Source organism: Takifugu rubripes, chromosome 11 (genome assembly GCF_901000725.2).
Source record: "Takifugu rubripes chromosome 11, fTakRub1.2, whole genome shotgun sequence".
NCBI classification, from domain to species: domain Eukaryota; kingdom Metazoa; phylum Chordata; class Actinopteri; order Tetraodontiformes; family Tetraodontidae; genus Takifugu; species Takifugu rubripes.
Window position 1 is genome coordinate 15,314,335 of NC_042295.1, and position 27,937 is coordinate 15,342,271.

A 27,937-nucleotide genomic window follows, 5' to 3' on the forward strand; every position below is an offset into this window, starting at 1 on the left:
CGCCGCTTTGCTAATCGTCGCGGTTTAAAAAAGGCCCCTGACGTCATTATTGCTTCTGCAATAATGACGTCAGCTTCATTTCTGAACCGCCACGAGAGCGTTTCTGGAGAGGTCCGTTTGATGTCGGCGAGGCCTTGAAACGGGTAATAAGTGGGTTTATTGCTGCCGCTCGCCGTCTTCGCTCATTGCGCCGAATGTTGCTGTGAATGAAGCAATCGCACGTTTTATTGCTGCCGTCGGCTGCACGTCAGCAGCTCAAATGGGCTGTGGTGGCGGCGCCGTTGGGATTTCAGCGCCGGGCGCTCCCATTGGCTGCACGCGGGCGCGGATGCGTCGTGCCATTAGCTGCGGTCACACGCCATCCCCGTGCTTCCTGCTACATTATTGCTGTCAAAATATTAGATTTCAGGACCGTTGAGTGCAGCTTGGGATCGGGATGCCTCTCGGAACTGTCGTCCCGGTCACACAAATCCTAAAAAGCATCTGGCAGCGAGGAGGAACGTCGGGAGTGTGGGAACGCCGTCCACGGGCCGCCGATGGCGCCGCTCGGCTCCATTTCAGAGCGAGACTCCCCGGAAAAAGTCCCGCTGCTCTTGATTCTGCTGGCAGAGCAGATGCGACATCAAAAAGCTCTTGTTTTTTCCCAACAGGGAGAGAAAAACACACTTGAAATGTACAGATCAGGACAGAAGAAAGGGATGAAAGAGGGACGGCGAGGGGACGGCGAGGGGACCTCCAGCCTCCGCAGTAATGACAGGAAGAGCGAGGGCAGGAACGTCCCGCCGCCTGCTCATGAAAACACAAAAACTGCTGTTGAATTGCAGCCCAGTAGCTCATTTTCCATCATTTCCTGCTCTCAAACCATCAGCGAGGAGCCCGAATACACGAGCCCACGTCAACACACCAGGACGTGCGTCTCTTTCATCCCGAGGAGCCCGTGGAACTGAGGGAAGCTTTGATCCTCGGGAGATGGAGAGCAGCTCAACCTTCACCGCTGATTGGAAAATGGGTCCATTCTGCTTTCATCTCATCTCGGATACTTTGTGGCTGCGACCCTGAACCGTGGTCGGGAAGAGTCGGGCCGTCGCGCCGAGAGCCTCCGTCATTACGCTTCGACGTTTTATTGCCTCTTTGGTTATATGGAGCGGGTCACCAGAGGGGAACGGGCGCACACAGCACACAGACGGCTCATTAAATATGTAATTATGGTTGTGCGGAATATCAGAGGCACTTTCAACATTCTTGGAGCGTTTTAGGGTCCGGTTTTTATTGTTTGTGCTCAGTGACCCGCTACTGCTACGCTAACGATGATCACAGCGTTTCTCTGCTCTATAGTTCCAGCGCCACTCTCTCGCGCCTCTTTCTCCTCTTGGGCTTAATCCTGCAGGAGTTTCATTAATGTCTCCTGTAATTAATGAGCCCTGTTTGCATTTGCATGCACGAGGAAGTGCTTTGCATTGTGTTGATTCCGCCCCCTTTTCAGAGCGAACATGTGACCCTGGGAAGGTCAGCTGGGCCGCGTCCTCTGCTGCTCCTCCTGCTCCAGTCGGCATGAAGATGTTCTAAATGAGGACGTGGGAACCTGTCTGGAGTCTGAACACGGCTCTCCAGGGCCGGGGAGCTCACCCTGCGCGACTCCAGGTGAGAGGAATCAAACCTGCTGGCGAGTTTGTGCTGCGTTCCCATGCAGCAGCTGTTAGCGGTTAGCATGCTAAACCCATGTTGTGCTGCGCTAACCTGCACATTTAAATGCAACATTGGGCTGAAAGGAAAGCGCCTCCAGATTCTTGAGGACGATGAGGACAAACCTCACTCAGCATCTCTAAGGATTGCATTTTGATTGCAATCTTAATTAAAAAAAACAAAAACAAAACGCTTCTTTTTTTTAATCAGACTCGGCGTCTGCGTGTGCACACAACATTCCCGCCGTTGGTCTCCAGAAGCGACGGCTGAATTTGAGGACGAGTCAAAGTGATTTGATGGCCAAGATACTGGAAAATGAATTGCTGATAAGCGGAATGGGCTAAAACAGAGGTGGTGGGGGGGGGGGGGGGGGGGGGGGGGGGGGCATGTGTGGAGATCAGACAAGAAGAGGTTATGACAAGCTAGCGCGAGCATCGTGTGGCCACCTCAGATTCACAACACCTGCGTGAACACATGTAATTAAGCCTCTTTCTTGTCCTCCTCCTGTGATGAAAACGCGCAGCGCTTCATAAAACTCGCTCCCCGTCCCAGGATTCCACCTTATCGCCGCGTTTCGCTCAAGCTCCGCTGCTCATCAAATCACAGACACGCCAGCGGGATGATGAGCTCACCTGTGATCCAGGTCACAGCTTGTTGCTGTGTAGCCAACAATGGATCACAGAGGACTTTATTAACCGGGCGCCATGAAAGGGCCGCAGAAGAGGCTGCACTTCTGGAAATCAACTTTTAATATGAGTCTGGACGCCTTTGTGTGCGGGAGAATTAACTGTGCGACACATTGAGCAGCTTTTCTGAAGAGGTCGGGCTGCCGGAACCGAAGGGAGCTCAGAGAAAAGGCAGACGATGACAAAAAAGGAGGCGAAGGCACGGCCGGCTAACGCAGCAGCGCCGAGGTTCCTTTTCTTCGCGGCACCGCGCTGTCGAGCGCGAGTGATCGCAATAAGCAGGAGTGATAGAATGGAGAGAAAATTAGACAGGGAGTGAGAGATAACAAGGGGTTTATGGAAGACGCCTCTTTGCTGCGTTCCCCCCAGCTCGCATTAGCGTAAAGAGAGTGCCGCGCCGCCGAGAGGAAGCGGGCTGCTGCTAATGGCCGTGATGGGAGACAATGATAGCAATTACGGTAACCACAATAATCATAGCCAATTCACTGGGCACTTTTAAAGCATCCGGGTGTTGTGTGTGTGCACGCTGGAGAGCGTAATGGACCCCGATGAAGCCGTTTTATGCTAATGGTGGAATGTCCGGCAGAAAAAATCTAGTCTGCAGTGGAGACGAGTGCTAATACAGCTGGTGCTATCTGACCTTTCGGTCCCATGCACAGCTGCTTCTGCACAGCCGAACACACAAGCGAATATTATTAATATACATTATTAGTATTATTAACACTTCGATTGTTCTTTTAGGGGCTAAAAGTTGGGAGCTTAGTTTCACAGAAAGCCGTGCGGTTGTTTTGCTAATGTCATGGCGGAAATGGAGACGTCAACATTTAAAGTAGCATAAAGGCCACTAGAACGCCTCGAATGGCCCCCTACAGTTTGGGTTTGGTAGAACATGGTTCTGCTCCGGGTCCTTCAAACGCAGGACCTTTACGGTGCTGGATCCACCAGGGGTGTCGTTTCCCTGTCTTGCTCAAGGATACTTCAGAAATATGGTTGCTAGGAGTGAAGCTAATGCTACGAGTGCTTTGACTGCAGCAGAGCTGAGTCACATCCGCAGTACAGCCTTCATCATCATCATCATCATCAGACAGAACCATCAATCTTTCTTTTTTAATGAGCCGCGGGCCATCAGCAGTCGGTTACTGAGGAGGCCGAGCACAGTCAGAACTCGCCACCTTCAGAGCGGCGGATGTGTTGGATGTGATCAGGTGCAGGGGGGGCGTGTCCCTCTGTCCCGCAGAGGGTCGCGACCCCGAAGCAAAAGCCCTCATTTGTCTCCCGAGGCGATAAATATCCCCTCGTCCTCCCCTCTGTTCGGTGAAGTGGTGGACCGGAACCACCAACCGACGGGCTCCAGGTTTAACGCCCAGAACGTTTGATCGCTGCAGGTCTGGGAGGGTTCCGATGATGATGTCATCAGCTCTGTTCCCTCATCGTCTACAGGCGGTGAACAATCAAGCTTTTGTTCACACATTCCAGTTTTACTGCCCAGAAATTCCTTCTGACCAGGAAGAAACTGGGAAAAAGCCTCACAACAGCCAGGATTGTCAACGTTTGCCGTCTTTTGTGCAACAAAACAAGGAGAAAAAGCTCAGAAGACTAGAACTGTTTTACTTGGAAGACCCGGCCAAGGTCGGCAGCTCGTTCAGCTAAATTCAGATCCGTCCTCCGTGCTGCATTCATCATATTTCTTTCATCTTCCAGACAATCTGTTTAAACCTGCTGAACCTGGGTCAGAACCAGAACCACTAATCACGTTATTTAACACAGTTCATGTTCAGAAGCTCTAAAACACTTTAACCTCGAGTGTTTTATTAAGCTATATTTAAGCTATAGGCTATATTTACTGAGCTGACTCCCATTTAAACAAGTAACCACAGTAAAACACCACATTAATTCTAATATTTTTAATACTAAAACAATCACGGCGCCTTGAGCAAACCTGTTTTGTTTTTTTGTTTATTTTTTTTTTAAAAACAGACTCTCCAGAAAATGAATTGTCACACAGCATTCAGCTAATTAAATCAGCTCTTCGTTCCCCTGATTCTGAACCTTTTAAACTTATCGGCGCTACGCGACGGTGGCGCCGAGGCTCGCTTACGACTCAGCGCCACAATAAGAGAATCTGTCACGAGTTCTGCCAGTTAAATGCCTGCGTCTCTCCAGGACGCCGTGGAAGGAGGGCGTAATTAAGCGGAGGTGTAAATACCACATACTAACGAGAGCCGGGACAAACGTGGCTCATTTAGCTGCTTTGCTGCAGATTCCAAATGTTCAAGAGAAAAATAAGCTTCTAACGCCTGCTGGTTACTACTTGACCAGTATAAACCAGCGGGTTGTGCGTATAAACCAGCGGGTTGTGCCTATAAACCAGCGGGTTGTGCGTATAAACCAGCGGGTTGTGCCTATAAACCAGCGGGTTGTGCCTATAAACCAGCGGGTTGTGCCTATAAACCAGCGGGTTGTGCGTATAAACCAGCGGGTTGTGCGTATAAACCAGAGGGTTGTGCGTATAAACCAGAGGGTTGTGCGTATAAACCAGAGGGTTGTGCGTATAAACCAGCGGGTTGTGCCTATAAACCAGCGGGTTGTGCCTATAAACCAGCGGGTTGTGCGTATAAACCAGCGGGTTGTGCCTATAAACCAGCGGGTTGTGCCTATAAACCAGCGGGTTGTGCGTATAAACCAGCGGGTTGTGCGTATAAACCAGCGGGTTGTGCCTATAAACCAGCGGGTTGTGCCTATAAACCAGCGGGTTGTGCCTATAAACCAGCGGGTTGTGCGTATAAACCAGAGGGTTGTGCGTATAAACCAGAGGGTTGTGCGTATAAACCAGAGGGTTGTGCGTATAAACCAGAGGGTTGTGCGTATAAACCAGAGGGTTGTGCCTATAAACCAGCGGGTTGTGCCTATAAACCAGAGGGTTGTGCGTATAAACCAGCGGGTTGTGCGTATAAACCAGAGGGTTGTGCGTATAAACCAGCGGGTTGTGCGTATAAACCAGCGGGTTGTGCGTATAAACCAGAGGGTTGTGCGTATAAACCAGCGGGTTGTGCGTATAAACCAGAGGGTTGTGCGTATAAACCAGAGGGTTGTGCGTATAAACCAGAGGGTTGTGCGTATAAACCAGAGGGTTGTGCCTATAAACCAGAGGGTTGTGCGTATAAACCAGAGGGTTGTGCCTATAAACCAGAGGGTTGTGCGTATAAACCAGAGGGTTGTGCGTATAAACCAGAGGGTTGTGTGTTATTATCCACCACACAGGGACACATTCTTGCACTTTATAATAAAAGGAGAGTTTTGCACGACGAGCGTGTTAAACTCAGTTAACTTCCCTTCTGAACACGATTCAATAAGCTCGCCTGCTGCAAGGCCAAAGAGAACGACTTGAAAACGTGCTTTGGCGTGCACGCCGGTGGAGTTTGTGCACGTTTGTGCGCTGCTTGTTGACCAGCTGTTTAGTTAGTTCATCATCATGTGGAGAAGGCAACGCTTTTTTTACTGGGAGGGCAGATTTTTAAGCAGGTGGTTGATCTGAAATTACTCGTTAGCTGACGCGTTAGCTGACTCGTTAGCTGACGCGTTAGCTGACGCGTTAGCTGACTCGTTAGCTGACGCGTTAGCTGACTCGTTAGCTGACGCGTTAGCTGACTCGTTAGCTGACCATAAACAGCTAATCGGGCTGTGAGCGTCTCCAAACACTGAGCCGCCACGTCGCCGTTGCCTTTGTTGTGGGTTTGTCGCTGCTCTTTGTTTCAGCGATGTCGGCGACGCCTCTGAATTCATAACGCCTTTTGTTTGTCTGCCCGACTTCAGCTCCTCTGCAGCGGATTCCGCCGCTCACTCTGAAACTGACACCTCGGAGGGAAGCGCCGCGTCTTGTGCGAAACGGAACGGCGTGCTGTCAGACAAAAGCGGCGAAGATGCGGCTGAAGCACAATAAAAACCCACAATCACACAACAATCCCTGAGAGCTCAGCGAAACAAGGCAGCGCCTGGAACCCGACGGCAGCGGCGACAGCCATTGTGGCGCCCTGTGAGAGATCAGAGCGCGCTGACAGGAACGCCGCCACTTCCTGGGATTCGTTTCCTCTTTCCAAGGCTGCTGGTCCGGCCCTGGACGACGGGACGAGGGAAGACACAAAAGCTGGAGTGATGAAATGAGACGAAGCCCCTTGTTTCTGCAATGGTGGTGAAACAATTTCACACAGGCGCCGAGTCTCATCCATCCGTTTCCCTTCTTCAAAAAGGACAGAGGAACAATTAAAAGCCTTTCATCCCGAGGAGGCAGGAATCCCATCCCAATAATTGCTGGTCCTCACGGGGACGGTTTCACAGACTTCACTCTATAGGCTCTAATTACCGTGCAGCACATATCACATTTCTGTTATTCTTAACCAGGTCACTTTATATTTTCCCCAATAATTCCATTACAAAAGTGAGCTTCTGTATGGAGGACGAGGAGGAAGAGGAGGACGAGGAGGACGAGGAGGAAGAGGAGGAAGAGAAGGACAAGGAGGACGAGGAGGAAGAGGAGGACGAGGAGGACGAGGAGGAAGAGGAGGACGAGGAGGACGAGGAGGACGAGGAGGAAGAGGAGGACGAGGAGGACGAGGAGGACGAGGAGGAAGAGGAGGACGAGGAGGACGAGGAGGAAGAGGAGGACGAGGAGGACGAGGAGGACGAGGAGGATGAGGAGGACTCTGCATTAGCACTCAGTCAGCCAATTAGCCGAGCGAAACTGTGCACGGTGGAAACTTCAGATATTACTGATACTTTAGGTCTTTTGTGACACAACAATCCTCTGGCTCTGACCTGTCAGGAGCCCCCTCACACTCCCAGAATGTGAGAACAACGTTGCGCTGTGGTTGAAACGGCGTGTTGGGGCTGTCAGTTCAGGCTGGCAGCGACGCCAGAACACAAAACTGCACGCCTCCCACCCCCCCGCTCACGTGGCCGCCGCTGTACATTATTAAGAAGGACAAAAGCTTCGCTGGCTCACATCACAAACACGGACTGACACCTCGGCGCCGCGTCGGCGCGCGGTCGCTCAGTTTTACGCTAATTTACAGCTGTAACATTGTTGCTGAATTCATATTCTGTCCCTCCGAATCAACGTAGCTGAGCTCCAGCTTAGCCACGACGGCTTTGTAGCATGCTAGCACCTGGGTACGTCCCAGGTACACCTCCGCTCCTCTTAGCCTTCTTAGCCCAGCTAGTCTGCGGCCATCTTTTGTATTCCCTCTGCCCCCCCCCCGTAAAGCTTTAACTTGCATTAGTGGCTTCCTTCTTCTGCCATCTGTCCGGTACGGCGCCGCGGAGACGAGCGCCGCCTCAGCGGCCCCACGGTGTGTTTGTACAGGAGAGGAATCAGTGTTTGAAGGCGTGCTGGAATCCTCGCCGTGTTGAGACGCGCCGCGCCGCCACACGCCTGCGTTGCAGGACAGAAACCCCGCCTCTGAACGCCATCACGCGGGGCACGGGAACCCAAACGAGACTCCTGCTCCTCCCACATCACAAACCCAGATGTGGCCGCCCTGCAGATGCAATGAATCCCTCTTTATTGATCACTGGGCTCTGCTTTCAAAGCCAAACGGGTCAAAGTCAGCAACATTTTAACGGATTTGGCTCCACGAGTCTGACTGACTCCACGCTCAGCCTGTGGAACTGATACATAAATACATGAATAAAGATTATTACCAGATCTGCATGAAAGCTGGAAAAGCTTTGAGAATCCACGCATATATTATCATATGATCTGAAAGATTCAGGAGGGGGGGGGGGGGGTTCTGTTTTCTTCCTGCCTGTCTCTCATCCCGCTCCGCTTCCTGTCTCATGTATTCTCTCGCTCCGTCATCAGCAGCCATTCAAGGTTGCAGGTCTTTATTTTTAGCCGTCCCGGAACACAACCGCCGGCCCTGCCCATGGCTGGGAGACGGCGAGCGTGAGCATCCATCCCCGGGGCCCGGCGGCGTTTAGAAGCGAGAGCACGGCTGCGGCTCCCCAGACAACCGTTGCGATCCTCATCTCATCTCTGCTGCCATGGCCACGGCACCAGCAACTAGAGGAGCGATGCCTTTGAAAAGAGGGCGCGACATTCACAACATTATCTCTGACATAACCCTCAATCACATCCGCTCCTACGTGCACATCAGCGCTGATGAGCCCGTCCTGATGGGAGGGGCCTTCAAAAACGGGTGAAAATGAAGTAAAAGAAAGCATCATTCCGGGAAATAAAAATCCCTGGCGCTAACGGAAGTGTTAGAAATGTGTTCCAGCCAACATGGGATTTTCCCCATCACGGATTTCATTCATATTGAACTTGTCAGGGGATTATTATGACTCTTAGCCCCCCCCTGATCCAGGAGCTGAGAAAATCCCCCATATTTCACACAATCTGCTGTGACTCGCCCGGCAACGACTGCAATAATACCTCCATCAGTGGCTGGAGCAGACCAACAGCCCCCGTCCGGCCATCGGGGCCCCCGGCCAGACACTTTTCTGGACAAGACCGGAAAAATTCCACACAATATTTCCCAGACTTGTCCCGTAACCTCCGCCATTGGATTTTTAAGAGGTGTGAAATGGAGGGCTGGAAAACCTGGATGAGCCTACGGACACGCGTTAGCCTTCATCCTGGGGATGATCGAAGGTGTCCCGTTGTAAACAGTCCACATCCGCTAATTTGGGAATAATCCACATTCCTAACGTTTATCTGGCCGGAGATGAGTTTTGAGTGATGGCACAGAGGCAGGAACCACTTAGGCCTCATCCCAGATGTTCAGACGGAGGCCGACCAGTCAGCTGCTGAAAGATTAATAAATGCTGCTGGGATGGAAAAGGCTCTTAGAGGCGCTCGCCCCGACAGAGGTGGAAAGGCATTGATTTTCCCGTTGGAGCGATCCCGCTCTTCTGACGAGATGGTGCTCCATCTGCAAAGCAAGCTTTTCATTAGAGCAACGCCGGCCTTCCCACGACCCCGGGGTGGGTCCGCCACGCGGGACCCAGATATTTAGCTGCCTCCATTTCGACCTTTATCTGAGGAGGTTATCTGAGGATCAATAGTGGGGAAAGTGACAACTGAAATGATAGTGTGGTGATGAAAGTGACGTCCAGGTGGCCTGTGGGGAACGGGCGGGTGTTTGGGACAACAGCCCGGAACCAGGAGCAGCGTTGGGGGGGCACGAGGAGCCGTCCCTGTAGGAGCGACCTTGATCTGACGTTACCAAAAAGGAGCCAAAGCCAGATTTAGCCCGAAAGGAGAGGGTGGAGCACTTCTGCAGCCAGATCCAAAGTGTACACAAGCGACAGATTGCCTGCCCCCCCACATGCACAGGGCAGCAAACCAATCACGTGGACTCGGCCCGTTGCCCCTGGCAGCTGGTTCTGTTGATGGGACCGGGCCGGCTCCAGAGAAGTGCGGCGCTGTGGTGGCCAAGAGATAAACGGAGCCTGACTGTGGCTCCGCCGCCGCGAGCAGCTGCAGTCGTGACAGCGGAATCAGAGAACAACGGCCGGATCATAAACCGGGAACGGGCCTTTTGTTTGGAGTTCTAAGTGTTGCGCAACGTTCAACTGATGCTTTACGCCCATTTCCATCTGTCTCCTGTAACGGAGCCTCTCCAAACCCGAGTGGCGTCAGGTTGGCGTCCTCGTTCGGCCCGGAGGATCTCTCTCTCTCTCTCATGGCGGCAAAAGAAAGGCTTTCCAGAAGCTAACGTTTAGCTAAAGCTAGTTTGTTCTGGTCATCAGGTGTTCTGAACTGGCAAATGGAGACCTTCGTGTCCTCATTAGGAATATTACAGCAGCGCAGGAGACCATGAGGTGGACCTGGGGTGGACCTGGGGTGGACCAGAGGTGGACCATGAGGTGGACCTGAGGTGGACCTGGGGTGGACCATGAGGTGGACCAGAGGTGGACCATGAGGTGGACCTGAGGTGGACCATGAGGTGGACCAGAGGTGGACCACGAGGTGGACCACGAGGTGGACTGCGTGAAGCACAAACGCAAAGGTTAAAACTGTGGAATCGTCCAAGCACTCGATTCTCTGTTCATGCACCAGAAAATGCCTGTGAAAGTTCCTCCGTGCTACAGGAACGGCGCCATGATCTCTGGCTGTGTTTCAGTATCTACTCGCCATTATTAAATGACCTTGTTGCCCTTGTGAGAACAATTTATTAGGACTGTAATTGTATTTGTTCAACCTTTTCTACTTTGACCACAAGACTAGAGGGGGTGGGGGGTGGGGACAGCAATTATGACCAATGTCAAGGAAGTGGGGAATGTAATAACCTTAATCCGCTAAATAAAGAGATTCCGAGGAAAGCCATTAAACACCGAGCTGGCAGAGGGAGTGGGACTCGACAGCTGAAGGAAGACACAGAAAGAATGTTTGTATTTGTTGTTTACGCCGTCATCGCTGCCGTTTCGCCTCTCGGGCGCCCGCGCGACAGGCGTTCCGCACATCAAACACGTCTGCTTACATCGCCCACATTTTAATTCCTGTCCTGACTCCGCGTGTCCCGACGCCTCAACCTGGGCGTTTCATCAGGCAGGCGGAGACTCTCGGGAGAACGAGGCAAAGGCAAAAACAAGCGTGAGCGCCAACAGAGGCCAGGTTGCCAGGGAAGTGGCGGGGCTCCACAACAGAGACGCTCCAACAGCCCCCCCGCTGGGAATAGCAGGCGCGCAGGAAAACAATCCCGCTCTGTTCTTCCTGCTGGATCAGCATCACATTTAAGACGACGAGGTGTTAAATCTCACGGTTCCTGCACCCCCACGCCGCGCTCGCCACGCTCGCCGCGCTCGACTCTGCGTTCCTCCTTCATTCTGCTCGTGTTGCACCTGCGGATCAAAGCAGCCGCGGCCGGCGGCGTTCCGCGAGGCTGCGGTTGTTGGGCTGGAGAGGCCAGAGGGAGCTGGAATTTAGCCAGTTTCATCCATCCTGGAGTTTCAGCTTCATTCTAAAGAGCAACTGTTGTTGTTGACAAATTCACGGTCAAAAAAACGGCCTCCTGTATTTATCTTTCGGCGAATAAAACCGCCGACTTCCATTTGAAAGGGAGGAAAATTGTGTTTATCACAGCGAGCGTGAGCGAAGCCTCCGTAATCATTTCTAATGAAAGCTTTCCGCACGCTTGAAAAAGTCCCTCACTTCCTGCACCCGGCCATCATTCCAGTCGGAATGAATGACCAGCGGAAACAGGAGGTCAAAGGTCAAAGTGGCCAACTGCCGTTTAACTCTGCATTAAAATGCTTTTATTGCTTTAAAAAAAACCACGCCAGCACCCTCTTGTCTGCACCTCTGACGGATTTGTTCGAGGAATTTCCCGTTCCCGAGAGCGGCGATGGTAAATGTCAGGCAAAAAAGGCGAGACAAGCGCGCCCTGATTATTCACAGCCTCTGGATTAAAATGCAACAGATCGCATCTTAAATGCGATTCTGCACGTTTGGGCTCCTTCTCCTTCTCCGCCTCGCTCTGTTCTTTTCATTTCAATTTGCAGCTGTCAGTCACTCCCTCGCCTCCTCTCTCTCCCGTAAACCTCTTAGTCATTGGCACGATCCCGCCGCAGGTTTCCCATCATCCCCCCCCCTCTCCCCATCGAGGTGTGACCCCCGCACTGCTGCCTCGCCCCCCCACGAGGCTGCAAATGGAGAGGAACGTGGCAAAGGAGTGATTACGATGTCAATTCATAAACACTCTCCGACCGCATGGATGAATATACCGACGGGGCAGGAAAATGAGCCACGCTACGTTGAGGAGAGCAAAACAAACATGCAGACGTCAGATCCCTGGGATCAGGAGAGAAGGTAGGAGGAAGAGGAAGAGGTGACGTTTATACTGGGAGAGGCGTCGCCTGCTGGGAAACAGGCTGGCCGAGAAGGTGAGGGTGGTGAGAACACACACACACACACACACACACGCACGCACGCACGCACGCACGCACGCACGCACGCACACACACGCAGACGAGGCGTTTTCATTTCTTTTGGAGCATCAGGTGGCCAGAGGAGAGCATCACCTGCCAAATCCCACCCAGCTAGATATGATCTGGGTGTTGGCAGAGCGGCGTAATTGCCCAAGAGGAGATGAAGCATTGATATTTAAATGGGGCCTGAGCGAGGGGGGGGTTGGGGGGGGGCAGCTGCGGGTAATCCACCTACATTAGAGTGTGATCCCAAGTTGTAGCGGAGGATTAGAGCGTTGATATTTATTTAGCTGTGCAGCATATGCAGACGTGCTTTGGTCATAATGTGTTCTTTAAATCCACTTCAGCTGCTTCGTGGTCTCGTCACCGTGGCGATGCTGAGGTCAGGGTGGCTTCACAATGAAATCCACTGCATGTGTGAGTCATCTGTCATAATGAAGATCTAAACAAGTGTTGCTCACACTCTCCCGCTACAACTGTTCAAATATTAACGTTGTCTCCGCGCCACTCTGGGAAGGTTGCATTTTTCATAAGCTCGCGGCAGTGAAATGTGTCCCGGCGCTCCGGAGTCTCGCTGTTTACGTTCTCTGTGTCTTTCCTCGAGAGGACAAACGTCTTGGACGGGATTTCCAGCGGCCTTTCTCCATCTGTCATGCGAGGCTCTGGAAGCCGCGGCTGCCCTCTGCCTCGCTCTGCAAAGTCAGACGCTGCTAACGCTCCCGCTGATACCATCGCTGATACCGGGGAACAATGGAGGCTCACGCCAGAGACGGAGGAGGCCCTGCCCGAGTTCCTCTTTTCTCCGCAGCAGATAAATGATGATTGCTCTGCCGGCCATCTGGAACAAATGAATGAGAACTGAGGAAACAATCTCACAAGGTTCATTTAGCACCCCGGGATTATGAAGTCATGATCACCCGAGGATGAGAGTCGGCGTTTAAGGTGCGTTTCCAGGTGGAGTTGATGTTCCGACGTGATCAAGGGGCAAAGACCTCGTATACGGAGAGGAGCTGATACTCTGGATTTCAGCGCCGCTAATTCCAGGTGAGGGTCGCAGAAGATGTAACTGGAATGCGGGATCAGGAGTGCAGATGTGCTGCAGATGTGCTGCAGCAGGAAATGGCGTCTCCTCAGAGTCCAGACTGGCTAAAGCGCTGGTCCGGAGGCCGCTCTGCTCTCGGAGACAGATGTTTGGGCCGAGCGCGGCCATCCGCTCCCTCCATAATGAGAACTCATGGGGTCCGAGACAGGCCCACACACTGCGCACATACATGGACACGTCCTCCTCTGGTCTCTCCTGATTCACAATGAAAGCAGACCCCCCCCCCCCCCCCCCGCCACAGAACCGCCGGCCAGTGAAAACAACTTCACCATTTCCAAGCTAACACGATGACCTTCAAACACACACCAGCGTCCAGAGGGCATGGGTGAAGGAAAGTGTGTGTGTGTGTGGGGGGGGGGGTTCTGACTGGGTGTTGAGTAAAAACAGACCTTTAATTATTCTCCAGCCCTTCATTAGCTTCTACACTGTGACATCTGAACATGCACATGATCCCAACGAGGAGCTTCTTTTCTGCTCACCTGTGCACCTTTTATTCATGGGGGGCACGGGTGCCAGGGGCTTTGCCTCCTTTCCTAATTTCTCGGCTCTTTACAGGATTTTACTGGCCTCGGAACAAATCGGGAATGTTTTTGGTGGGAAAAATATAAAAATTCTAATTTTAGCTTTAAGTGGCCTTAACCCAAAACCTGTCCACTCCAAGAACGTCCATGGGGTCCTGATGAAAGGTGCAGAGAGAAAAAAGAGGGAGAGGAGCGATGGATCCTGAGGGAAGAGAGAAGGGCACGATAAGAGCCGGCTAAGCCTCACCGCCGGTAATTACCTCCACACTAATGCGAGAGCGGGAAATCCCTGCAGGACCCTGGACAAAGATGAGGACAAAAGGCTGGAAACCATATAAAACCAAAAAGAGGACAACAGTGAATTTGTACTATCACTAGTTCCAAGATCAGACGACGACAGGCGGGGAGAAGATGGGGATAAAGGTAAGACTGATGGAGGGAGAACAGAGGACGAACACACAGGAGTGGGCGAGATACAAGCGAGAGGAGGAGCAGGAACACCCTGACCCAGATCCTCCTCCTGCTCCAGCCGGGCTGCACGGGGATAAAGCTCGACAGCTGGGTCAGGTCGTGACAAATATGCAGATCTGAAACACAATTCAGCTGTGGAAGACTTTGTTTTCTCCATGATTACAAGAAGATTTGATCCCAGTGGATGTGGAGCCTCAGTGCCCCCCCCCCCCCCACGCCCCACCCTAGCAACGCTGGTGGGAGCACCCTGGTCATGTTTGTATTTGTTGTTTACGCCGTCATCAATCCCGCCTCTATTGGCGTCTTTTTCCCAAAAGACGCTTGAGCAAATGAGGCCCCGAGCGTCACATTAAAAAAATGAAGCCGGCAGGTGCTGAGTTCACATCCCTGAGGAATTCACCCCGAAGCACATAAACACACACACACACACACACACACGCACACACACACACACACACACACACACGCATACATGTACACAATTATGGAGCCAGGGGGAGCTTAAGAAAGAGGAGAGGTGGAGCTGTGTGTGTCTGAGTGTGGCTGTTTGTGTGTGTGTGTGTGTGTGTGTGTGTGTGTGTGTGTGTGTGTGTGTGTGTTTGTCAGTGGCCCAGTTACAGAATTAGACTGTGCTGCAGCCGTGACAGGTTTTACACAAAGCCACCTGTTCAAAAGGTTCCACCTGTGTGTGTGTGTGTGTGTGTGTGTGTGTGTGTGTGAAGGCCACTACATTACCCAGACTAACTACTGGCTTTTTAGCATATCAAGCTGCACTCGGCTGAGATTCCTTTAGCAGGTACGGCTGAAGCACAAATACGGCAAAAGTTGTCACGTTCCGGCATCTATGGAGCCAAATTTCAGGGTCTGAAGGTTCCTGCCTGCAGTATTTGTGAGAACATTCTTCATAAAAGCATTTCATTATCATTTATTTCAATAGTCCAGGCCTTGTGCTAGCATCCTCAGTGCCACGCTCAGGTTTTTTTGATGTAAATAATCCAGTTTAAGAGCTGCAGAATTATTGCATTTTTCCATATGCAGGTCAACAGATGTTGTGGAATTATGTCCAGTGACATCAAACGGCTCAACACAACCCGAAGAAGTCGGAACCATCAACCTAATACTGCTGTCATGTCTGACAATGGAAACACTGAGTCCAAACTGCAGCTTAGCGTGTTCATTGTGATGCCGCGTGTGCCCTCGCCACTTTCGACCGTCCATCTGTCAGCCATCAATCATCGCTCAGCCTTATCATAGCGGTGACAGGCCGTCACATCCCTGGTGCCTTCTCACATTTCTCCTCCCCTCCAATTTCCTGCAAATGTGGCCTATGCAAACGTCTGCTCTCACTGAAGCGCTCTTCCAGGGCAACATCCGCTCCATTAGCCGTTAGCATTGGCTGAGAGGAGCTGGATCCGCTCAGCACCAAGGACAGCACCCTGCATGTCCAGCTGTGGTCGACCCATCTGCTGATGCCAAACAGGACAAAAACTACATATAAACTAAGCACATAAATGCTGGAGGTTTTGATAGAGTTCAGCTAGCTTCCCTGTTCCCTGGAATAATAATCCCAGTCTTTTTTCCAACCTCTGCTAGCTCCTCTTCAGCTTCCTCACAGCTGGCATATGGGCGGACAACTGTTGCATTCACGGGGAAACGCACAGATTAATTGAGATTGAATGGAGATGGAGAGAACAGACATCCAAGCGGCGGGCACTTAACACAATGATCCAGGCAGAACCAGACCAGGACTCAGGGTGTGTTTGTGTTTGTCTGTGTTGGTTTCAGCCTTTAAACTAAACAGGGAAATAAAATTAGCACTTGATTAATGAGCACGCCACAAAACCCAATACCTGTTTATAATCACTAACCTTGCAGAGCATTAGCAAATACACGGCACTAATGGTTCTTAATGTGTGTGTGTGTGTGTGTGTGGGGGGGGGGGGGGGGGGGGCAGACTGACAATGAAGACTGGGTGACGTGGAAAAGAGGGCAGAGCGCGAGCTGGAGCCGTTCTACAGCTCTGTGGGGGACTTCAGGGGGGTTCTGATACATGTCAGAACTTATGCAGGAAGACAGAACCGTGGTTCTGAGCAGAGGAGGAATGACATCACAGGAAGGAGGAAAAAGAAGCTCAAATCTGGAGGCAGAAGCAGGCGTGCCCGACTCTCAGGCTAACGTAAACATGACTGGTAGATGAATATATACATATTAGAATAGAATATGAAGTCTCAGCACAATCAGATGTCTCCTTTCCTCTCATTGGCTATTCAATGAATATTAAATGAATCACAATTCTGGTCGTTACCAGAGGCTGATGGAAGAAAGTAGGTCCAAACATGGCAAACACACAAACTAATGCTCACATCAGGATTCCTGCTACGATCAATCAACCATGCAAGTGCTCATTAGCCACAGCTCGGGCACGTGCGCTGTGTGTGCATGTGAGTTCAGAATGTTCCTAACAACCAGGACAGACATTTGTTGACAAGACTATTCCACCGGAGAAAAGGAAACAGCACTGTCACCCCGCCACTCTGCTGCGTGTCCATTTTAAAAGTCTGCACTCAACTCGGAGTGCTCCACCTGTCAGGCCGGAAGATTTATGAGATCCCCCCCCCCACTCTCTCCTCTCACTTGTCCTCTAACACTTCCCATCTTCTCTTTTCTGATCATTTCCTCTGGGGTCAGACAGACCCAGCTGGTGGAAGGAGACGGGTCAGCCAGCATCTCTCTTTGTAACCCCCCCCCCACACACACACACACACACACACACACACCATCAGCGCATCCGTGCATGTCTCGCCACAGTGTGTGAGTGATATCAAAGTCCACTGAGTGAGAGTGGATAGGAGGGAAGTGAGAGGAGAGGAGAGGAGAGGAGAGGAGAGGAGAGGAGAGGAGAGGAGGGGAGAGGAGAGGAGAGGAGAGGAGGGGAGGGGAGAGGAGAGGGGGGAGGGGAGAGGAGAGGAGAGGAGAGGAGAGGAGAGGAGAGGAGAGGAGAGGAGAGGAGGTGAGAGGAGGCCTGAAGTGGAGTTCTTTAAAAATCCCAGAGAGCTCTCGTACGAGCGAGAGTGGGAGCTGGGAGCTGATCGTGTCTGGAAAGATTAAAACGTCTCACAAACCTGATTATTCAGAGAGGAAGCGACAGACAGCCGGAGTTCTTACTGAGAGAGTCATTCCGAGAGCAGGAAATTTAATTCAGCTCCTCTCAGCAGATGGGAGAACAATATATCCTATATGATGTTGATACAGGTAGAGCGTCAGTAGGTGTGTTCAGGGAAGCTCGGTTTTTTAACAGCCATCATGGTGCTCACACATCTCCTGATGATCTAAAGGATATTGTCGGACTCCCGACGTGTCCAATGAGCAACACGCAGGTGAACCATCAACCATCAGACCACTGGTACCAACCTGCTGACAGTGTTCATCTAAACATCCATCCAAATATGACCAAAAAAGAGGCTAAAAGGATCCGGAATCACAGTGAAACGTTCCTTATTTCAGCACTTAGATTAGTATCTCTGGATGTTTATAATTAAGTAACGTTCAGAAACTGGTAAAGCCTTAAATACATTTGAAAAACCCTTTTACACCCACATAAAGAAAGTTTCCAGACGGAGCTGGGAGATGGACGATGCGGCTGCAGCGGTGCTTCATTAAGTTCCAGAACCTCCAGTAATCACAGAGCTGCGGCTGCTCCCCCCCCGATCTTCTGCCCTCGGATCAGCTGACACCCTGCTCTGTTACATCATCTGAGCAGCTCTGCTCCTCCAGTGACTCCCAACCAACAAAAAAAAAAGACAGAGCGAGTTCAGATCACACAAATTTAATCCTCAAACCAGCAGGATTGACCCGGATTGACTCGCCGCTGGAGACGGCTCATTCTCCCCGAAACATTAGCGGGAACTTGTCCCGACTCTTCATATGCAAATCGGCGCGCAGGTTTACACTTTGTTTGGGGATTTACGGAGCACTTCCTGGGCATAAATCTGCCTTCTTCAGCCACTCTTGTTTCCGCACTAATGGGATTCCTAAATCAGTGTCCGCTCGCCTCTCTGGTCCTTCCACGCACACACAAAACCGCACTGATACCGCACGACTGCTTTCAATTAAACATGCAGCCTCACAAACGCTCCTCAGAGTGGAGCCTCGGCTCACGGCAGCAGGGATTCCAAGCGTGCCTTTTTATGGACGGCAGGAAACACGTCCAATGTGTTTATGGAGATATAATAAAGGAGCAGAAAGGTTCCCGCCACAAGAGTCCGTCTGCAGGTAGCTGAATTATAATATAGTCTGCTGGTAATGAGCTATCTAAATTCAGAGTCTATATTGCCTGGAATTACACAAAAGTGTGACTCAGGGCCGGGCTGGCACCAACTCGGCAGCTCTTTCTGCTTCAGCGCCCAGAGATTCTCCCCGTCGAGCAGCAGCACGCTCGGCCCTGGGAAATCATTTCCTGCCTCAGTGTGGATCTGCAAAAGCAATAATTCCTCTGTAAAAGACGTCGGCGCCTCTTCCTTTTCTGCATGCTTAGAGACCGTCAACATGTTGGTCCCCTCGATGCCCCAGCTTGTGCATGGAAACCACCCGCCTACACACACACAGGTAGCCAATGATCTTAGCTTAGCGATTAGCCCTCTGAGCCAGGTCTGAGCCAGGTCTGAGGAAGCTGCACGTTCACGCCGCTAAACAGAACCTGACACTTGTGGTGACACTTCAACGTTATCTGGAGAGCAGCCTGGCGCCGCAGAGGCGGGTCCCTCGCCGCACACCGAAGCGCTCCAGCCGTGGAGCCCAGCGCTGAGGCGGAGCGGAAGCGTCTCGGTGGCCAAATGCCAAGTGCGACAGCTAGCGGGGAGGGTCAGCGGAGATCACCTGGACAGTCGGATCTTATAGTCACCAGGATTCAACAGCAGAGGCCCGCGGGAATCCATTAGAGCCCCGGCGAGCTTCGTCGATAATCTGTTTACTTCAAAAAGCAGCACTGAAACGGCCTTTACCAGGCATTTGGTTCAGATCGGACCTTAAATGGACAGTTTGGTGGGTCTGCTTCGTGATGCAAAGACAGCCCCCCCTCCCCCGCCAGGTCAGGTCTGTGCAGAAACGAACACGTGTTTCTCCTCCACAACCAATTCTCCATGCACACACGAGCGCGCGCGTCCGTCTGCGTCAGCGGGATAAACAGCCCGCCATCGTCAGGGAGACGCGCGGCCCCACCGCAGAACTGACAGGTGCCACCTTGTTATTCCGCCGTGCGTAAAGGCGGCGCGGCTCCGCGGGGAGCTGATTAACGCCAACTTGTTGTGTGTTCTCCGGGCTCACTGGAGGGTTGCGTGCAACTGCGGGACGTTGGGATGCTGCTTCGGATGAGATGAGCTCAGTGGTGAGAGGAGCCTGGCAGCACGCTGCACGTCTCGTGCACTGGAGGTGGGATTGTTTTCAACCTGATTCTCATCGGCTCCCAATTTACCTGAAGTGGAGTGCACGGCGTTCCTGATGGTCCACGCACAGTTGCAGGCAGAAGAAACCAATGAATTGTGGAATTGGAATCGCTGAGTTGGACGAATCCAAACGGAGAAATTTAATCAGAATTTTTAGAGTCAGCTGCTCAATCCAAGGAGTTTATGCTGCTTACGTGGCTCTCAATTAAAACATAATTTGTTTCAATTATCTGCTTTTCTGGAGCAGGTACGGGCCTGGCTTTAGAACCCAATTATGGTTCCGTTTGCTTTATTGTCCTGCCTTCATGAGCACATTCTGACTGAGCCATGTTTCTTTCATCCCCTTAAACTAAGAGAAAATTCCAAACTCGTGTCTCCCCAGACGCTCCTGCAGCTGCAGTAACAGTGGGTGACCTCTTCATGTTTGCCCGGGGTGATTCCACACCACAAGCATAAATAACACCGCACATCTCCGAACCGAAAATGGGTCATTCGTGCCGAACAACACAGCAACGCTCGCCTGCTTCGGGAAAATATCCACAATTCAAGCACATTATGAGAGGAACCCTGAAAGCAACTTCAATGACATGGTCAAGATGGAGTAAACCACCACGCCGCGATCTCTGGCACGTTAGACAAAAGTGCGCGGCGATGACGAGGTGCCAACAGGAAAGAGGAGATGAAGGAGGAGGAAAGTGCGAGAGAATTCCAGAGGAGAGCTCAGCCCACACTTCAACCACTCTGAAATCATCGCCATCAGCAGATTTATCAGCAGCCGCGCTGCATCTCTGATCCGCGGCGCACACGCACACGCACACGCAGAGGCGCGCCGGGCGGAGGAAGTTGCCCTTCACCTACCGTACCTTTGGTGCGAGAAGCGCTCAAGCCCAGAGCCAGCAGGGCCAGCACGGCTGTTCTCAGCATCTTCACGGCAGAGACTCGGGAAGGAGAGGGGCGACGTCTTCTCTCTTCTCTCCTCCTTCTCTCCGGCTTTTAATTCTTCCCCCCCCCTCTCCGATGCGCCCTCTCCCTTCTTTATCCGTTCCTTTTCGCGCAGAGTGCGTAAACAGTTGACTGGTACCGAGGACAGCGTGGAACAGGAGAACCGAGCCGCCGTGGAATGCACCGCACCGCCGTGGCGGATGGTTTCTGCCGAGACGGGACCGGAGAGCCGCGCACCCCGGGACCAGAGCGAGCGACGTCACAGGGAGGAAGGACTCAGGTGCTTCTTCTCCCCTCTCCTGTCGTCCAACTGCCCTCCAATCTTCGATCCTTCCCTCGCTCTCCTTTCCTCCGCCCTCTCCACCTCCCGTCTACTCTCCCCCCAGCCTCCCAGCCCACTCCAGCCCACCACGCCGAGGAATGAGATCAGCCGTGTGGAACGCTGCGTGGACGGGTCCCATTACACCCGACACAGTTTAATTTCATTAAATCAAATGCACAAGCAGGACACATGCGCGGGATGTGCTGGAGATAAATAATAACAGCGCATGCACTAGATCCGATCCCTTATTCATACATATCATCGAAGACTTGGGGTTTGGTTGTATTTTCCCCAGATTTCCAGCTCAGTGTACCAATAATTACCCATATTTAGCCAATGCCATAGAGCTTCATACAGCAGTTTTGGGTGCAAATCTGCAGCGGTTTGCTCATGTGTAGCCCCATTTTCCTTCTGTACTCCTACATTGCTCTTTTATCAGGAGTGTAAACCTCTTTTCTTCTGGCAGTTTAATTCAAGCACACACAGAGAGACAGGGGAGCGGCCGAGCCAACAGCGCGAGCCGGTACGTCGGAACTCTCCGTTTCCAGACAGGATCGGTTACTGGGGAAACTGAACTCATGGATCCTGGCTGTTGGGCTGCACTCTGAGGTTGGCTTGAAGAAATAGGCCTCGTAATAAAGCCTCAGACGTGACCCGACTCCTTATTTTGGTCTGAGCAGCACAGAGCATCGCTGCATGTTTGTCATACCAAGGTCAAATATTTTACGCTGCGGCTGACATCTCTTTCAAACTTTTCATTTGACACCTTTAAGCGTTGGTTCCACCTGGGCCGTGCACGGCCAAACGTTCGCAAGAGTGCATTGTACTTAAATTCTTTAAGAGTTTTAATTTCTGCCTTTGATCTCGTAGCATATCGGAAATAAACTTGGATTATTCTGGTAAACTGCTGCCAGTGTTATCGTTGGGAGGGAGGAACAAACATCCAAGAATGATACAGTGACGACAGGAAATGAAGTCGTCAACCCTTTGATGATTACAATCCTTTAATGTTTGCAGGGTCAAAAGCAGAAATCATTCCAAAATGATGTTTTCTTCAGAAATATGACGCAAAATTAGTTAATGAACGTCATTTTAATGTTCCGGAGAGCTTCAACTGAGGTGACCCTCAGGGAGAAATAAGGTGTGTGCGTGTGCGTGTGTGCGTGTGTGTGTGCGTGTGCGTGTGTGCGTGCGTGTGTGTGTGTGTGTGTGCCGTCCAGAGGGGAGGGAAAAAAAGACAAAAGCATGTATGATGCAACCCAACTGTGGTCAGTGCAATCCTGTTTGTCTTCCTAAGTTCTGCCTTTCGGAGCCGTTACTGATGAGATGACTGAGGAGCAGAAATGAGCCTCCAGAACAACAACAACACAAATACTACTCATTAAAAGCAGCCGCACGCTAAAGTGCACGGACCCTCTTGGAGATGACCGGGACATGGGCGGCGAGGGTCCTGCGGAGCCACGAGGACACTTCTGATCAAATAATTAATAATAAATTCATTATTATTAACGTTGACTGAACGCTCCTGCCTGATATTGATTGTGGGTCGTTTTTTGTTGCTCTTTGAGCTGAGGGAACCTCTGGGTCTGCCTCCCTTCATGATGCCCTGCTGCAGAGCACTGTGGCAGCAATGAGGCCGCCCCGCTGCACCGAGGTCACGTTCAGCACACGTGTTTCCTGCATCGCCACAGACAAACAGCTGTCAAATCTCAAGTCGAGCGGCAGCCCCCGATTATCCGACTCAAGCTTCACACCCTGTCTGGGAGTATTTGAATCAAAACAGACAGTTTGTGTCCCACCGGTGGCTCCTCTGCCTGATCGGAGTGGGAAAACAACACCGTGTTAGCGGCGCTAAAGACAAGACGCGCAGCTTTAGACTCGCCTGTGTGAATATCCCAACCTTTGATGGAGGTTAAAAGTTTACAGGAAGCAGAAGTGAGAGAGAGATCGGCTGATATCGATCAGTACGAGGAATCAGCCAAGCCAATGTGGGTCGACACTCATGTCAAATGTATCGGTGGAGAAACGCTGATCTGGTCCAGCCAATCGCCGCTCGACTCGCCACAGTGGTTATTTTACTGCAACGTGATTGGCTGCTGCTTGAGAGAACCTGGGAATCAATTCCAGGAGACACGGAATCCACGGGGGGGGTTCTGTAGGAGCCACCACCACCAGGCTCACGCGCCGACACTCGCGTCCTTATCTCGACACCGACAATTACGCAGAGACGCGCGTTTTGGCGCCAACAAAAGGAGGAGATCCGTGCGCTCGCGGCGAGCGTGACGGAGAGAAGCTCTCGTGCATCTCCATTTACTGAACACATGGAGGGGAGGGAGAGGGAACCAGGCCGTCGTCCATGGAGCCCATGGCCCAATCAAAGCTCGCCCTTCTCCCGTACAGCGGCCTGCCTGGATTTCTCAACGCCAGCGTGGTGGGAGATGTGTTTGGACATTAGATCAAATCCCCAACAAAGCAGAATGCATTTGAACGGGTGATGTTGCAGAGCACGGCGGCGCCAGATGGCTCCCCGCTGACGCTCCTGTCACCCTCCATCCAGCCTCCTCCCGGACGTGAGGAATCCTCCTCCGCCGACCAAGGTCATCTTGTCTCAGGTGATCATATTCCATGTTTCTGTCGGTCCTGCCCCCCCCCCCCTCCTGCCCACGTCTCTGCCAGCGCCTCCACCGTTTGATGGCGCGATCACTCCTCCCCGACACCACCTTCAGGCCTCTCTATCCCCGGGCCTCCGCCCTCACTCTCTCTTTACCGCATGTGACAGAACGCCGCCCCTTCCACACCGCCACCCCCGCCACCCCCCCCCCCCCCCCCACCCCCGACGACAGCTGGTTGAGGGCTGAGGGGGAGGAAGGACGGGTGAGACACGCAGCCCTTCAGTGTTTCCCCTTCAGCTCCTTCTGAGGAAGTGTTGGTGGCGCTTCTTTGAAGCTGCTTACATCATGTGGCGCCGTGAAGCCGAGAGAATGCCTTCTGGCCCCATTCTGCCTCCGCGCTCCGGCACAAACTGGGCCACAAGTTCTCATCAGCCTAAAGCCTCGTACCCTCATCCCTCTCATTACTGAAAAGGAGAAAAGTTAGCGTTCGCTTCATGAAAGCCAACCTTGTTTACGTTGTTTATACAAATGGGAACACACTGAGGGATTGGGTGGGTTTGAGCATCACGGTGTCAGAGTGTTTATCCAGATGCAGCTTGATGAGCAGCGACAGTCGGGCTTTAATAGTGTCAGACAGCAGCAGAAGGATGCATCCAGTGCAGCTGCTCTTCACTATAGGAGCCGCTGCTTCTGTTCCGACGCGCTCCGGCGCTACATGAAACGTTCCGCTCTCCCGGCCGAGCCCACTTCACCGCTACCTGTGCTTCTGTAGGCCGCTGGAGACGGCATTCATCCCTTTGTTGCAGCGCTAAGACAAGCAGCGTGAATGCCGACTGCGAGGCGACTTCCTGCGCACTTTCTTCAGCACGCTGATGGCTGTGGTTTCTGAGAGCTTGGCACGCTGCGGGACCGCTGTTGTTCTGCTTTATGAGCTCTCCGCTGTCCCCTCAGAAGCTTCTGGGTCTGTTCCCGTCGCTCCCGTTTTGTTCCTCCACTCTGCTCTTTGTCTTCCTGACCCTCCACAGCCACCGGAGCTGGTGCTGCTGAATGGTAATGCTCCTTCAGTTCAAGGCAGACAAGGCTGCAACACAACGGGCTTGTTTGTTGGGTTTGGCACTAATGGCTGCAGGGCTCAACGGAGCCGCTTCAAGATTCAAGATTCAAGATTCAAGATTACTTTATTAATCCCTTTAGGGGGTGTCCACCAGGGAAATTAGCATCTCCAAAGATCTACAAGCATCTACAAAATTTCCCACCACCATTACACCCCATAAACCTATTAAATAAAAATAGAATAAAATAAAAAAAAATTAAAAAAAATCAACTTCAACTGGGTTCCCTGTCTTTCTTTCTTTAATGACCTTGACACATGCAAGAACAGCACATCAATAAAAAGGTATCTGAGACAGAAGGTGTTGCATCTGTGTGGCTTCCAGGCCACGTCAGTGTTAAATGGTGTTTTACATTAAGGCTCCTGCCTATAGGAGACATCAGCACGGGGGTGATTTAGAATGAGGTACTTTTCTGGCCGGTGCAGGGAAAGGTCATGGAGAACATATATGGAGCTGCCTGTGTGCAGCTTTCCAGTTTATAAAAGAGTAAGATTAATGTTGCCATTGCACGCCGCTCCCATAACCTCTGTATCATTAAAATGATTGAAACATGTTCTATCTTTTTAAAGATGTGACCTTAAAATGTAGGATAATGTATACAATGGGTTCCCTTTCCACACGGAGGCCACGAGCACGTCTCAGCTGATGTTGAGTCAACAGGAAGTCCCCAGTGTCTAAATCCAGACATTACATCTGGATTGTTTCAAATCTAGATCCTTCATGGATCCATTTTCTGCAGCTCCCCCCACACACACACACACACACACACACCCTTTGGCCAAGCTTCAAGGACCTGAGAGCTGCTGGCTGCACAACTGAGACAGTGACTGAAAGCACAAAAGCCTCGGCGGCATCACAGGATTCATGACCAGAGAGCGCCAAACGATGGCGGACACGGCGAGAGGGGATCCAACGAGGATGGAGGAGGATTGTGTCTAATGCCCAAACTTTAAATTTACTTTCAGCCTCAAAATCATGCCACCTCCCGGGGAGGGGAGGGGAGGGGAGGGGAGGGGGAGGGGGCTAACAAATTAGCTTCAGCTTATCTTTTAATGACTGTTAAGCATCTTATCACACCCATGTTCCACAGATGTGCTCTCAAGATCACTTTGGTAAAGATCAAATTTCCTGTTCATAAGTTTCCACGGCGATTAGAAAACCCTAAAGGGGGAAACAAAACCCACCGAGACTCAGAAGAAACCTCGGTTTATTCTCTGCTTCTGATTTTACAAATTCTAAAAATAACAGATTTGACGAGAGAATTCAAATAAACAGCGGCGAAGGATAAGTGAGACTTTTATTGATGAATTATATTCCATCTTTATACCATCCTCCTTAAATGGCAGCCGTGCTTCTCCAGCTGTTGGTGCCAGTTATTCTGTTCAAAGAGAGCTCGGCGTCCTTTTTCCTCCAAAAACCATCCAGAGAAAAGTAGTAAAGCACAGGATCCAGGCAGCAGTTGACACTGGCGAGACACAGGAGCGGCGTGGAAAAGGGCTTCCAGCTGTGAAAGAGCGCCACGAGCGACCCGGGCAGAAAGAACAAGGCAAACATCAGCAGGTTCATCGCGAAGATCAGCATGACGTTCACCTTGTTGTTGACCACCACGGAGGGATTGAGATGCCTCTGCAGGGTCCAGGACACCATGGACGTGCACACCACGTTGACCGCCAGCATGGTCAGCACCAGCACGGGCTGCACGAAGTCCAGCAGCGTCATCGGAGGAGGACTTTGGAATTCAAAACAAGCACTTTTCGTGCAGTTCTTTAAAAAAATGGCGAAGACCACGCTCTCTGGGACGTTCACCATGACCACGCACAGCCAGACCAGCCCCGCGGCTTTCCAGGCCCTGGAGGAGCTCCGCAGGTGGCGCGCCCGCAGGGGGTAGACCACGGCGAGCAGGCGGTCCACGCAGATGAAGGTGATGAAGATGGAGCTGGAGCGGATGTTGTTGTGAAAGAGCATGGTGATCCAGATGCACGCCTGGTTACTCAGCGGCCAGGTGCCCGTGGCGTAGAAGTAGACCCTCATGGGCAACGAGACCACGAGCAGCAGGTCCGAGACGGCCAGGTTGACCATGTAGACGGCGCTGGGGGAATTGATGCTGTGGCGGCGCAGGAGTATCCACAGCGACACGGCGTTCAGAGGCAGACCCAGCACGATCACGGAGCCGAACGCCAGCGCGTACGCGGCGTGTTTGGCCTCCGTCCCGTTTCCTCTGATCGTTGAGTTGCAGGTTTCCATCGGAGAGAAGATCAGCGCGCGGAGGCGAGCGACTGTAGCGGCGAGACTGCAGCCACCCTGCCTCGCGCCTCGCGTGTCGTCAGCGAGGCTGCGGCGGAACAGTTGAAAGTAATGAAAGAGGAAGCAGTTTCACCACGGCGGAAGGAGCGGGGCGTCGATTCCAGCGCTGCTGCGCGTCTCTCTGTCTGACGTGAATCATCATTGGTTTCGCATCATTCGAGTAAAAGCAGGTTTGTCTTCAGCAGCGATAAGAAAACGCACGTCAAGCACCAAAAAACACGCTCGTGGGTTTTTCTGAGAAACGTGGCACATCGATAATCTGCACACTAACTCTAACCCTGACCCCTGGGCGAGCGAGAACGTTTCAGAGGGCCCCACGCCACGTTTCAGAAGGCTCCACGCCACGTTTCAGAGGGCCCCACGCCACCTTTCAGAAGGCTCCACGCCACGTTTCAGAGGGCCCCACGCCACGTTTCAGAGGGCCCCACGCCATGTTTCAGAGGGCCCCACGCCACGTTTCAGAGGGCCCCACGCCATGTTTCAGAGGGCTCCACGCCACGTTTCAGAAGGCTCCACGCCACGTTTCAGAGGGCCCCACGCCATGTTTCAGAGGGCCCCACGCCACCTTTCAGAAGGCTCCACGCCACGTTTCAGAGGGCCCCACGCCACGTTTCAGAGGGCCCCACGCCACGTTTCAGAAGGCTCCACGCCACGTTTCAGAGGGCCCCACGCCACGTTTCAGAGGGCCCCACGCCACGTTTCAGAGGGCCCCACGCCACGTTTCAGAGGGCCCCACGCCACGTTTCAGAGGGCCCCACGCCACGTTTCAGAAGGCTCCACGCCACGTTTCAGAGGGCTCCACGCCACGTTTCAG

General features: G+C 52.2%; 2 protein-coding genes across 2 annotated transcripts in view; both read right to left on the bottom strand.

Annotated features, from left to right (window-relative positions):
• LOC101075381 (calsyntenin-2) overlaps positions 1-21,129 on the bottom strand; it is a 104,708-nt gene extending 83,579 nt beyond the window's left edge. The window contains exon 1 of the mRNA XM_029844489.1: positions 20,695-21,129. Within this exon, the coding sequence (XP_029700349.1) occupies positions 20,695-20,755 (61 nt within the window). The 5' untranslated portion in view covers positions 20,756-21,129. The remainder of the gene's footprint in view (positions 1-20,694) is intronic.
• A 4,969-nt stretch (positions 21,130-26,098) lies between these two features.
• lpar5b (lysophosphatidic acid receptor 5b) lies at positions 26,099-27,492 on the bottom strand. Its single transcript, XM_011620714.2, has one exon. It carries the CDS (start codon positions 27,061-27,063, stop codon positions 26,155-26,157), a length of 909 nt encoding a protein of 302 aa, XP_011619016.2. The 5' UTR covers positions 27,064-27,492; the 3' UTR covers positions 26,099-26,154.
• Positions 27,493-27,937: the final 445 nt, after the last annotated feature.

Excerpts from the sequence above, each read along its gene's own strand:
- lpar5b (XM_011620714.2), bottom strand. The coding sequence starts at position 27,063 with ATGGAAACCTGCAACTCAACGATCAGAGGAAACGGGACGGAGGCCAAA.